Source organism: Chiloscyllium plagiosum, unplaced genomic scaffold, assembly GCF_037043375.1.
Source record: "Chiloscyllium plagiosum isolate Xiang-an unplaced genomic scaffold, Cpla_swu_hap1 HiC_scaffold_8, whole genome shotgun sequence".
Classification (NCBI taxonomy): Eukaryota; Metazoa; Chordata; class Chondrichthyes; order Orectolobiformes; family Hemiscylliidae; genus Chiloscyllium; species Chiloscyllium plagiosum.
Window position 1 is genome coordinate 79,108,626 of NW_028270146.1, and position 13,420 is coordinate 79,122,045.

General features: G+C 41.3%; 1 protein-coding gene across 3 annotated transcripts in view; it reads left to right on the top strand.

The window, feature by feature from the left end:
• dph6 (diphthamine biosynthesis 6) overlaps window positions 1–13,420 on the top strand; it is a 332,005-nt gene that overhangs the window by 84,195 nt on the left and 234,390 nt on the right. For all 3 annotated transcript variants that reach the window (XR_015757950.1, XR_006312826.2, XM_043698016.2), the window contains exon 5: window positions 3,125–3,243. Coding sequence is in view for 1 of the 3 variants with exons in the window: in XM_043698016.2 (XP_043553951.2) it covers window positions 3,125–3,243 (119 nt within the window). In the remaining 2 variants the exon portion in view is untranslated. The remainder of the gene's footprint in view (window positions 1–3,124; window positions 3,244–13,420) is intronic.

Sequence of the window (13,420 nt, forward strand, 5' to 3'; positions counted from 1 at the left end):
CAGGGAGAGTCCAACTACTGTTGCATTCTATGGACTCTGATTGTGTGCCAGTTTTACATCAAAACATGAGAGCAGTGAAATTGAGACAATATTATTTGACTGATGGGAATTGCTTGTTGCAGTATATTGTCTTCCCATAATAGCATGCGTGTTGTAACTTATGTTTGTTATTTTAATTTGTGCAGTCTTGCTTGCTACACATTTATTGGTGTTCTTTTGTGTCAGAACAGCTTTTTATGTGTATCTTTATGTTTGTAATTCTGGCTTACCAGTGTCTTGCTTTGCTACTTCATGTAATTATAGAATGATTACAACATAAAATGCCCCTAGTCTCACTGCACTGCCAAATATGTGATTTATATCTTACTTTTGCTTTTCAAGCTTGTGTGTTTTTTTCCTTCCTTCCACACAGGTTCTCTATTATTCCCACACCTGCATTGTCCTTTTCAACTCCTTCAACCACCAATGAAGGAGTAGCGTTCCGAAAGTTAGTGCTTCCAATTAAACCTTTTGGACTATAACCTGGTGTTGTGTGATTTTTAACTTTGTACACCCCTGTCCAACACTGGCATTTCCAAATCATGACTGTTAGAAGTGAGATTGCCATTTTGAATGGTTTTTAAAATCCTTCAAATGCTGATGCTCTGAAGCATTATTAAAAGGGGTGTTAACTACATGCAAATTCAACATCCACATGTGGTGATAAACTTTATCATGTTATTTTTTTTATTCATTTTGAATAAACTGCAGATTTAGTACAGGAGTTATACTTGGCTCCATTAATTGGGTAGGAAGGGTTTTCATTTGTATACTGGTTAGAATTTGAATGGTAAACTGCATAAATAAACGAGTTGATACAAAGAATTGCAAAGGGATATAGGTAGCTCAAGTGAGTGAGCAAAAATTTGGCAAAAGTACTGTGATGTTGGAAGGTGTGAGGAAAGTCACTTTGCAGAAGAATAAAAAAAAGCTATTCAGATGTATAAGTGGCAGTCCAGAGAATGTCCACAAGATTGCTTCCCGGGATGAGTGTTTGGGCTTATAAGGAAAGGTGACTAGGTTGGACTTATACTAATTGGAATTTAGGAGAGTGAGTGTGGACCTTATCAATGTATATATGATTTTGAGGAGGCTTTATAAGGTACTGCTGGAAGAATGTTTTTCCACATGGAGGGATCAGCTACAAGGGGTACACACTTAAAAGTAAGGAACTCCTATTTAGTAAACAATGCCATCAGTCTTAATTAATTACCAGTACCACTGTTCCAATGTTTATGCCATTACATGTTGGAAAACTAGAAATATTCAACAGAGTACTTAATATTGCTTAGTTATGTACCATGGATATGAATCAGGTGGATATGATATCAAATGCTTTTCAAATATCAGAGAAATTTTTTAATTAAGCTGTAAAAAAGGTTACCATATATTAATACATCTGAGTACAGAACAATTTGGAGAGAGAAAGGAGAGGTACAATACTGGAAAATTACTTCTGAGCTCTACCCTTACCTCGTCTGACCTACACGTGCCGCCACATTCTGAGCAATATGGTTGACTTTTACATGTTCTCACATGCTACTCAGTTTTATCAAACTGCGTAGTACACCACATGGGCTGCAGGGGTTCAAAAAAGCAGTTCACAAACACCTTCCAAAGGGCAACTAGGGACTGGTAATAATGCTGGTCTAGCCAGCACTGCCCAAATGCCATGAAACAATAAATTTCAAAAGAAGTTAGAAATAATATGACCATATTTAAATAAGAAGGAACAAAATTGACTAATCAAAGAGGATAAGATTCATTGCCTGGGTGGTTATATCTGCACATTTTAAAATAATCTAGGGAAGAGACACAATTATGCATGTTTAATAATTGTTTAGATAAATATGTAGTGCCAGAGATCTGGTGGATAGCTCATATACCCATATTCAAGAAGGGAAACAGAACATATCAGCTTGACATTGATAGTCGGAAAAATAATTGAATTTTTGCTAAAGCATAAAACAGAAAACTTGAGCAGGTACACAAGAAAAGATTTACAAATGTAATGAGATAGCTGCAAAGTTATATCTACTGGGAAAGGATGAACATCCTGTCTCTCTTTTCTCTTAATGGTTGAGGGTTGACAAAGGTCTTTTAAATTGTGCATAGTTTTAATAGAATGGGCACAGAGAAAATGTTTTCACTTCTGAAAAACGGATAAATTTAAAGACTGTCAGTACAGATGGCTACCAAGAAATGCAGTTGAGAATTCAAAGGAACTTACTTGCTGAAGAAGTGAATATAGTACAGATGTATTTAAGGGGAAATCGAACAGAGATATAGAGACTTGAGGGAGAGTTAGGTAAGTTATGTTTAGCTCCTGGACCAAATAATCTGTTTCTGTACATTTTATGTCACATTTCAGTGTGACATTTTAACTAGCTAATACTAGATGCATAAGTGAGGACCAGGGTGACTCTCATTCTAGTTTTCCTTCCTTTTGAAAGGAAGTTGCTTATACATGGTTATGTCCTCAAAATTGGAAATATTTCATGCAATAAATTTTGGAAGGGAGACTAGCTCTTAACATTCTGTGACATCACATAAGGTGATTGTGTCCATTTCAATTATACAATCATATTCGTTTGGAAGTTTTTCTACGTAAGACCATAACACCAAAGGACATAGGAGCAGAAATTAGGCAATTCACCCTATCAAGTCTGCTCGCCATTCAATCATGACTGATACGTTTCTCAACGCCATTCTCCCAGGTTCTCCGTGTAACCCTCAATCCTGTTAATACTCAAGAACCTATCTCCATCTTAAATATACTCAATAATCTGGTCTCCACAGCCTTCTGTGGTAATGAATTCCATAGATTCGCCACTCTCTGGCTGAAGAAGTTTCTCCTTATACTCAAAAGCTAATTAATTAATTTGAATGTTGAAATGAATTCTTTGTGAATTCAATTTTTCTTAAATCATAACCCCATGTATTTTTATGATTTTAGTGCCAGGATACAGTTCACAAGCTGAACCATTCATGTATTGTGAAAGTAATCGAGGTTCAAAGATTTAGCTGACATCATATCAGGAGTTTCAAAACATCTCCAGTTTATATACGTTTTTTCCCTTCACAGGTGCAGGCGGCTTAATCTTCAGCCTTTGGCTTACCTCTGGCGTCGAAACCAGGAAGATCTGCTGAGAGAGATGATATTGTCTAATGTTCAAGCCATGATAATCAAAGTCGCAGCTTTTGGTAGGTATCCAGGCTGCATGGGAGCAGTCTATTAACACAACATAATCCCAGTTCTTTGTATAACCACAACCTGCAAATGAGCAGCTGTCAAATATCAGAGAAAAAGTTCAAATCATCAATCTTTTTTTTATAAAACTGTAAAGAGATCTGCCAGAGGCAAACACATTTGTGCACAAAACAATTTGGAGAGATAAGGAAAAAGCAGGATGTTGGAAAATGACTGCCAGAGGTAGGTAATTACTTTTAAATGCCTTTAATCAAACCTGTCAATATCCCATGTTATTAGACAGTTTAAGAAGCAGAAGGAGAAGAATTTTATTAGTCTGCATTCCTTTAAAAATAGTAAACAGAAAGTAGCTTGAAATCGATATGTCTGCTGCACAGATTAATGAGTCTTTAAAGAAAAATGTGATCATGTTGTATTTAATAAACCACATTGCTTTTTTTTTCATGTTAGTTCGTATTTATTGAAAAGACTGCCTTTTTACACATTGAAGTGAATAGCTTGTAGGCTGTTTCATTTCTTAATTTGCTGTCAGATTTTTTTTTTTACATTCCCGTAAGAATGAAGATTGATACTGATAGAAGGAATTCCCACAAAACCCAATTTCTGTTAAAAGTCTTGGTACATTTTTAGTCTCTAAATTCTTAGCACTGTTTTCTTTTCTTCAAGTTCATCTTATACTAATTTGCTAAGATATTGCCAGTAACTCTACAACTGCAGTGAAAATCTATTATAAGAAATGTAGGGTATTTTATGGCACTTAAATGAATATTATTTCTTTAGCTTACCTTGTTTCTGAATAGAGTGCTGTCTCCGCAGAAAAAAATTACCTTGTTTTGCTCTTGTGTTTGCTTCTGTCACAATATTCATATTATTGCTAATTCACCTCAAAGCAATGACCATGTTGAATGAAGAAAATGTTGCATTACTGTGGTTATCACTTGTTGATCTGTATCATATGATATAGTCTAGTCTATGCATTTAAAGGCAGAGCTATAATAAGACATTTTCTCTCTGCGACCCTGATTCCTCATTTATGCCTGAGTTATCGGAGAGACTGGAACAGGCCATTCAAGCCCTGGAGCCTAATCTTCACAACTTGCAGGCGATGGCTCATTCACTGCTTTATTTCATAAGTCCTGTTACTGAATTCCCTGTTGACTATATTTCAAACCAGTAAAAAAAAATGCCATTACACAGGAATCACCTGTAACTTAGTTATTTATGTACAAACTGAGAATTCCTCTTTGAGTGCCAAAGTTTTAACAGCATTTGTATCCTATCCTTTAAAGACACTTCATACTAAATTCATGAAGTTTTCAGGAGGTGCAGGAATGTACTATTCAAGAGGTCATCACACAACTTTTCGGCCTGAGAGAGGTAGAGGGCAGACATAATTTATGAATCGAACTTGTAGTTTTATGTTTGTTCAGACCTGAAAGCACTTTATTTCTGTACAAGGATATAACAACATCCCTGACTTTCATCCATTATACTGATCTCCCATCTAAATTAAAACAACTTGTTAATGAAGGAAAAATCTATTGTTTGATTTACAAATCCATGGATACTTATCTACCTCCTTACTGATTTGCAAATAGATGTTCCTTATTAAATTTTCTGTTTGATTTGTTTTGGCAGCATTTATATGATTTGCCCGTTTGCAGTGCAGAGTTAGCATTGACTTTTGTCAATTCTATCCTTTGTATTCAAAGCCCACTGTTGCTGTGAATAGCCAAATCTGTTATTGTTCTTTTCCCTTGTCTGCTTGGTCCCTGTTTTACTAGTTGAAAGCGAGTTCTGGCCTTAGGTAATTTCTAGTGTCAATCTGAATCCTACCCCTCGAAGACACACCACTTCATCACACTAATCTGAGGTGCCACCAGTTCATCTCTCTCCTGAAGATTACATTGATAGTGTGCAGAGTTCCATTGTGGAAATGGTTGAGTTACTGCCGATTCTAAAACAGAACTTCTCATATCAAGTTTGAATCACAAGGGAAGTAAGATTAAAAAAAGGTTGCAAGGCTGGACTTCATTTTATGGCCGTAATTGCGATTCAGGCGGTTGTGGAAATCTATGATTGCCTTCTCAAGCTGTCAATCAGCTGCTCTTCATGTTATCTATACTTCAAACTTACTTAACTGCTTTATAATTCATTCATTAGATATTTACATATACATCATATAGTGGAGTCTTGATTGTAGCTTGCACTGCAAATACTCTGAACATAAGATTGGAGCAGTTTTTTTTGTAGCCTCCTTTATTTGTTTTGGTGCAAAGTTTCATTTTGAAGTAACACTTTGCAGAGCAGAAATGTAATCAGTGTAAAGTGAGCTGGCAGAAATGACATTGGTGGTGACCTGAATCATCCCCTTGGCTAGACAAACCTGTTGTCTATGACTAGCTCATATTGTAAAAAACCAGACCGAGTTGGTCACAGACAAAGATTCCTTTGTTGAATAGACACTTCGAGCCCAAATAGTTCCAGATAGTAATTAAATAGAAAATTACTACTTTTTTTTGGCTTTAGGCACAGTTAGATATTATCTGATTTGGTTTCTCACCTGTCTGGAGCAGCAGTAATTGTGCAAAAGCAAACTTGGATCCTTTGAGCTCATCTGTAATTACACATTGGCAGAGTAATTTGATTTTCTTCAAGCAGATTCAGCACCTGAAGATATTTGTTTAATGCTTCAGATTGTGGAGGACTGAAGTTTATGGGTTTATAGTTGCAAAATGGAGATGTCAAATATGCTAAATTGTTGCAAATATATTTCAGATTGTCATAGTGATCTGTTACTTTCTCCATGCTTCGCAGTCTTGTAATTTAAAGTGAAAACAGCACAAGGATAGCTGATCTCTGAACCAAAGCTGCTATCCTTGTCTTGTTTCTGAACATAAATGTGAAAATACAATGCTTTGTTATTTGACTTTGGCTCAGGATTTGAGCTGTACAGTTGGTCACAAGGAAGAAATATTGACTTAGTTTAAGTTAATCTTCTTTCATTTGAGTTTAGAACATATTATTAGCAGTACCTCTTGGAGGAGGTGCCCTATGGGCACTGATTTGTGAGATGTCATCCCTATTGGTCCAATTAACCTCGGCCCAACACATTCTCACTCATGAGGTTAAGTGGACATTTTGCTTTCATACTTGAGCTAAATATTCAGAGAAATATTCAAATTTAAGGTTGCTGGGCTTTTTTTAATGGAATATATGCATATTTTACGGGACAAATAATTATATGCATCTAAATGTCATGGAATAACAGTTACAAATGTAGGATTTACATTGGTTTTGACAGCAATTCGCACAACACAACAATATTGATGGAATAATTAAGCAAAAAGGCAAAGATTGGGGAGTTCAATTCCAATTAAAGTGATTTGTGTTCAATTAAACTCACTTTCTTTGTGGCAGGAATGAGAAACCCAAGTCTGTGCAATTGAAAACAAGATAAATTGAATGGGAACATGCTGTTTCTTAGTAATGATAAATTTGGTGGCATATTCAATTTTCAAAAATCTCTTCAAGTAATCATGAGGCGAACTATTGACTGCTGGTATAATTCACTGATGAAACTAAAGATAACAGATGCCGAAAAGGTCCTATTAATATGAGCAGAGGTGATTTTTGAACAGTTACAGTCTTTAAACAGAGAAGTTGCATGCAATGGCAGTTTTGCCATGTGAACTCTTCTTGTTTTGGATTTTCATTAAAGATACTTTCTAATTAATCTGTTCAGAGATGTACTTTCACACCACTGAAGAAGGTGGATCTTCAACCAAGGAACCCTGGCTCAGAGGTAGAGACACATCCGCAGTCCCCCAAGAACTTTGATTTTCATTTTTTTTTTAATTGAACCTGTTGTTCCTAATCACCTGTTCAGAGATGTTATTGCACATTTCTGGAGCAGGAGGGACTTGAAGCCAGGCCTCTCAGTTCAGGGGTAAGTACTTTAACCCTGTGCCACAAGAGGGCCTTTGATTTCCAATTCAAATAATACGATTAAGTTAAAATAACCCTGTAGGTATTATCTAAATTGAATGTTCAATGAAGGAAAAATCAATAAATTTTAATTGTGCTGAATAACTTTGCATGTGGTCTTTAAAAAGGCTGTCAAATAAGCAGGCTGTTACACAATTCTCTACTTTGAAATGCTTATCTAGATGACTAGCCCTTGAATAGAAATAAATAACTTACTGCATGTGTTTTCTAACTTGTCATGATGTATACATAATTATGCATTTGTCAATCTGAGAGATGTTTTCTGGGAAGGGTTTTAACTTTTGAGCATTCATTTCTTTGGATTGCATTGCCAAAAATGGTCCTCAATTTGAAATAGTTTTGTAAATGAAGATCTGAATTTTGCTATCCCTTTGGGGAAGGACTGAGAGTAGGAAATTTTGGTGAAATGAGGAGGTAATATTTTGTGTTGCCTGTTCTGTTGTCTTCTGGCCTAGCAGCTCCAGATCACACTTACATGACTGTGAGGGCACACAACCCTCGATGGGCTATCATCACCCTGGTGCAGCTCCAGCAATGGGGTGGGATGTTGGGACGCATTTGTGATTGGGTGCTGAACTTAATAGAGATGACATCTACTTATTTGGACCCCCATTGAAATGGGTTTCTTCTTCTACCTTTGATCCTGGTCATGGGACATCCACCATTTATGTAAATTCAGTCATCTGTGTCTGCTGATTTGCCCCCATTCCCCTCCATTCATTCCTCTTGATCTCACTTTGTGTGTTTCACTTGCTTCCCCTCAACACACCTCTCTCTCTTTAACTTGTTCCCAGCTCCAACCTGTTTAGTTACCTGAGAACCAATCACACAGTACCTGCCATGCAAAGGTCTCTGTCATTGATAACTGGTCACTAGGCCGTAGACGAGTTAATCCCTTGTTGCCAATCAGAACTGCATCTGTCTGCCCTCTTAGTACAAATTGTCTGCAACTCAAACTTTGATTACTACTTTGTCGAAGTTATTTGTAACCATGCCTAGCATGAGTGTCAGGGTACTTGCTTTCTAAAACATGCAGTCACCCTTTCAGACACTGGTTTTAAACAGGTATGTCTACTTTCAGTCAACAGCCTTTTTTTTAAGAAGCTCAGAATAAAAAGTTATAGTCCTTATTGGCAAGGCTTTCACATGTATCATCGACCAACTTAGAAATTTAACCTTCTAGACTAGATTCAGGAGCTTATCACTGACACGCCTCCCCAGCTAGTCTGGGAAGTAACTGCCTAGATCTGTGGCACTCAGATGTTGGAGACCAGGAACTGGCTCAGCCCAAGACAGAAAAGAAGCCCATGGTGTCACCCATTGACGATGGTGAAAATATACAAACAGTTGCAGGAACAGCAGGCAGGTTGGTCAGAGGGAGTCAGGATGGAGGAGTCCATTAATGTTCTCAAGACCGTGCTGGTTCCAGCACACATGCCTTCTGCTGTCTCCATAGACAGACATAACAGAGAGCCAGGTATAGCTCACCCACTGTCTTTCAGATATGCATGAAGACCTGCACTTCATCACTCTGGCCATCGGTGCTCAGCATCAGTAAGGTGAGAGATGGATTAGGGACCCTGACCTCAATCCAGGGGCTCGTTCCTCCCAAGGAAGTGGTGCCAGTGGACATCCATAGGGAGGAGGAGCCACACATACAAGATGTCCAGTCACTTTTTCTCTGGACACTCCAGAGATGCCCTGCCCCTCCAATCAGCAGGTGTTTTGAGTATTGTGTACTGTTGGAGGCACAATGTTATAGGAAAAATGTGAATGCATTGAAGAGATTGCAGAAATGATTTACAAGAATGATTCTGGGCATGAGAAGCTTCAGCTATGACGATAGATTAAAGAAATCTATCGTCCAAGATTGTTCTCCTTGGAGAGATAAAGGGGAGATGGGATTGAGGTTTTCAAAATCACGAGTAGGCTAAGGTTTAGTGACATTGATGTCTAGCTCCAGACCTTAATTATTTTCACTGTATATCATCAAACATTGCAAGGTTTTGGAATGCTCATAAATTCTTTTGCTTAGAGGAATAGGATCAAGGGAGGAAAGTTATCACTTAAATTATCTCTAAAATAATTTAATAGCAGCTGAGTCAGTGTTGTCACAAAGTGTGCCTTCAATCGAGTGATGTTGTAGTTACTTCAGAATAATACATCTTTTATTAAGTTTTCAGACATGACAGGATTAAGAAACTTGTCCTTCCCTGGCCATACTGTGTCACTTTATAATTTCAATGCTTTATTATTCCAATGCTTTCCTGACCATTAAACTTGAACTAATCTGAAATCTTAAATACCCCGGTATCTTAACTTGCATTAAGTCTCTCAGTCTGGCATTGCCTCAATTTTAAATTGAGGGTCATCTCTTCATGACCTTGTCCATCCCGATATTTGTGATGTCCTTCAACTGTCCAAGATCACTGTTCTTTTCCAGTTTTGGTTGATGTCTATCCCTGTTTTAATCATCTCATCTTTTGTGCCTGTGGTTTGAATTGTCTGGAACCTCGCAGTCTTGCTCCTTCTTTCTTCTTCTGAGACAGTTCTTCAGGATTGAGGTTGATCTGCTTCCAGATGAGTTCTGACATGGCTGATAAATCCAACCTGCAGACTCTGCTGTTTTTGCAGCAAGTGATGGGATATCAGTTAGTTGAGTGTTTGCCACCTCTCTGATGTTTTGACATTACCTCTTTCTGTTCATGACAAAATCTGTTGGTGTTCAGTGCCTTCCCATATGACTCTTTTCCATTTTCATTGGTCACAACTGAGGGACCTCCAAGAATCTGAGGATGTATGACCTCATTAGCATTGTTTTGAGGAGATCCCTAAAACATTTCAGTTATCTTTTAATACGCTCCATAAAATCTACTACTTCATGTTTTTGATAATCTGTCCTAAAATATTGTTCTGTAACCTGGTGTCAGATTTTGCTTAATTGTGTCCATACATAGAACATCACAGCGCAGTACAGGACCTTCGGCCCTCGATGTTGCGCTGCCCTGTCATACTAATCTGAAGCCCAGCCCACCCACACTATTCCATGTATGTCCATTTGCCTGTCCAATGATGACTTAAATGTACTTAAACTTGGCGAATCTACTACTGATGCAGGCAAAGCTGTGAATGCATTGGAGAGATTGCAGAAATGATTTACAAGAATGGTAAATGGTACTCTCTGAGTAAAGAAACTACCTCTGACATCTGTCTTATACCTATCTTCCCTCACTTTAAAGTTGTGTCCCCTCGTGTTTGTCGTCCTCATACTTGGAAAAAGGCTCTCCCTGTCCACCCTATCTAACCCTCTGATTATCTTGTATGTCTCTTAGGTCACCTCTCAACCTTCTTCTCTCTAACGAGAACAGCCTCAAGGCCCTCAGCCTTTCCTCGTAAGACATTCCTTCCATACCAGGTAACATCCTAGTAAATCTCCTCTGCACTCTTTCCAAAGCTTCCACATCCTTCTTAAAATGCGATGACCAGAACTGTACACAATACTCCAAATGTGGCCATACCAGAGCTTTGTAGCACTTTGGGGTTTTTCCATGCTAGAAAAGTGATGTAAATATAACTTGTTATTATCTTTCTGAAAATAAATAAAATACCCCTGTTCCATTTGTGGGGGAGATTCACTCATGAGTTTGGCATTTTCAGATAGGGAAGGCCTATATTGGGCATATAGATATACATGGAGAAAGTGAGGACTACAGATGCTGGAGATCAGAGCTGAAAAATGTGTTGCTGGAAAAGCGCAGCAGGTCAGGCAGCATCACAGGAACAGGAGAATCGACGTTTCAGGAATGAGGAAGGTGTGCCAAGCAGGCTAAGATAAAAGGTAGGGAGGAGGGACTTGGGGGAGGGGCGTTGGGAATACGATAGGTGGAAGGAGGTTAAGGTGAGGGTGATAGGCCGGAGAGGGGGTGGGGGCGGAGAGGTCAGGAAGAAGATTGCAGGTCAAAAAGGTAGTGCTGAGTCAGAGGGTTAGGACTGAGAAAAGGTGGGGGGAGGGGAAATGAGAAAGCTGGAGAAATCTGCATTCATCCCTTGTGGCTGGAGGGTTCCTAGGCGGAAGATGAGGCGCTCTTCCTCCAGGCGTCATGTTGCCATGGTCTGGCGATGGCGCAGGCCAAGGACCTGCATGTCCTTGGTGGAGTGGGAGGTGGAGTTAAAGTGTTCAGCCACAGGGCGGTTGGGTTGGTTGGTGCAGGTGTCCCAGAGGTGTTCTCTGAAACGTTCCGCAAGTAGGCGGCCTGTCTCCCCAATGTAGAGGAGGCCACATTGGGTGCAGCGGATGCAGTAAATGATGTGTGTGGAGGTGCAGTCTCTGCGATCGCGACCCAGACAACCACCTCCATGATCGCCAGGAAGACCATCGCCGACAGATTCGCGGCCTCCGCGGGGTCCACAACCACCGGGATCAATACCGATTCTGCATTGCCGCAGCCACCTCCGCCCCTGGAGTTGCCATTGCCATCTACTTCCGCCCCCAGTGACATCACTGGCCTGCACAACGACCACGCCGATCCCCGCCCCCACACCCAACCCCGCCCCCACACGCAGCTCCAGTCCTACACCAGGTCCTAGCTCCCAGCCCTACCGTATTTTCACCATCCCTCCAGACCTCCCCCTCTCTGAGGATGAAAGATTAGTCCTCAGCAGAGGCCTCACCTTCATCCTCGTACGCTCCCGGATTAACAAATTCAACACGCGGCGAGACATCGAGCATTTCTTCCGCCGCCTTCGCCTCCACACCTACTTCTTCAACCAGGACTCCTGCCCACCCTCTGACGACCCCTTCTCCCACCTCCAACACACCCCATCCACCTGGACTCCCCATGCTGGCCTCTTATCCGCCCTCGATCTCTTCATAGCCATCTGCTGCTGCGACATTGACCACCTCAACCTGTCCACCCCTCTCACCCACTCCAACCTCTCACCCTCGCAACGTGCAGCCCTCCACTCACTCCGCTCCAACCCCAACCTCACCATCAATCCAGCAGACAAGGAGGTGGTAGTTTGGCGCACCGATCTTTATATTGCTGAGGCTAAACACCAGCTCGCGGACACCTCCTCCTACTGCCCCCTTGACCATGACCCCACCTCCCACCACCAAACCATCATGTCCCAGACCATCCATAACCTCATCACCTCAGGGGATCTCCCATCCACCGCCTCCAACCTCATTGTCCCACAACCCCGCACCGCCCGTTTCCACCTCCTGCCCAAAATCCACAAACCTGACTGCCCCGGCCGACCCATTGTCTCAGCCTGCTCCTGCCCCACCGAACTCATTTCTGCATACCTCGACACGGTCCTGACCCCCTTAGTCCAAGAACTCCCCACCAACGTTCGGGACACCACCCATGCCCTCCACCTCCTCCATGATTTTCGCTTCCCCGGCCCCCAACGCCTTATCTTCACCATGGACATCCAGTCTCTATACACCTCCATATCCCATCACGAACGCCTCAAAGCCTTCCGCTTCTTCCTTTCCCGCTGAACCAACCAGTACCCTTCCACTGACGCCCTCCTTCGACTGACTGAACTGGTCCTCACTCTGAACAACTTCTCTTTCCAATCCTCCCACTTCCTCCAAACCAAAGGAGTAGCTATGGGCACCCGCATGGGCCCCAGCTATGCCTGCCTCTTTGTTGGATATGTGGAACAGTCCATCTTCCGCAGCTACACTGGCACCACCCACCACCTTTTCCTCCCCTACATCGATGACTGTATCGTCGCTACCTCATGCTCCCACAAGGAGGTTGAACAGTTCATCCACTTTACTAACACCCTCCACCCCGACCTCAGATTTACCTGGACCGTCTCAGACTCCTCCCTCCCCTTCCTAGACCTCTCCATTTCTACCTCGGACGACCGACTCAACACGGACGTATACTATAAACCGGCTGACTCGCACAGCTACCTAGATTGCACCTCCTCCCATCCTGCCCCCTGTAAAAATGCCATCCCATATTCCCAATTCCTTCGCCTTCGCCGCATCTGCAGCAAAAGGACCAATTCCAATACCGAACAACCCAGAGGGCCTTCTTCTTCAAAGACCGCAATTTCCCCTCAGACATGGTTGATGATGCTCTCCACCGCATCTCCTCCACTTCCCGCTCCTCCGCCCTTGAACCCCACCCCTCCAATGGCCACCAG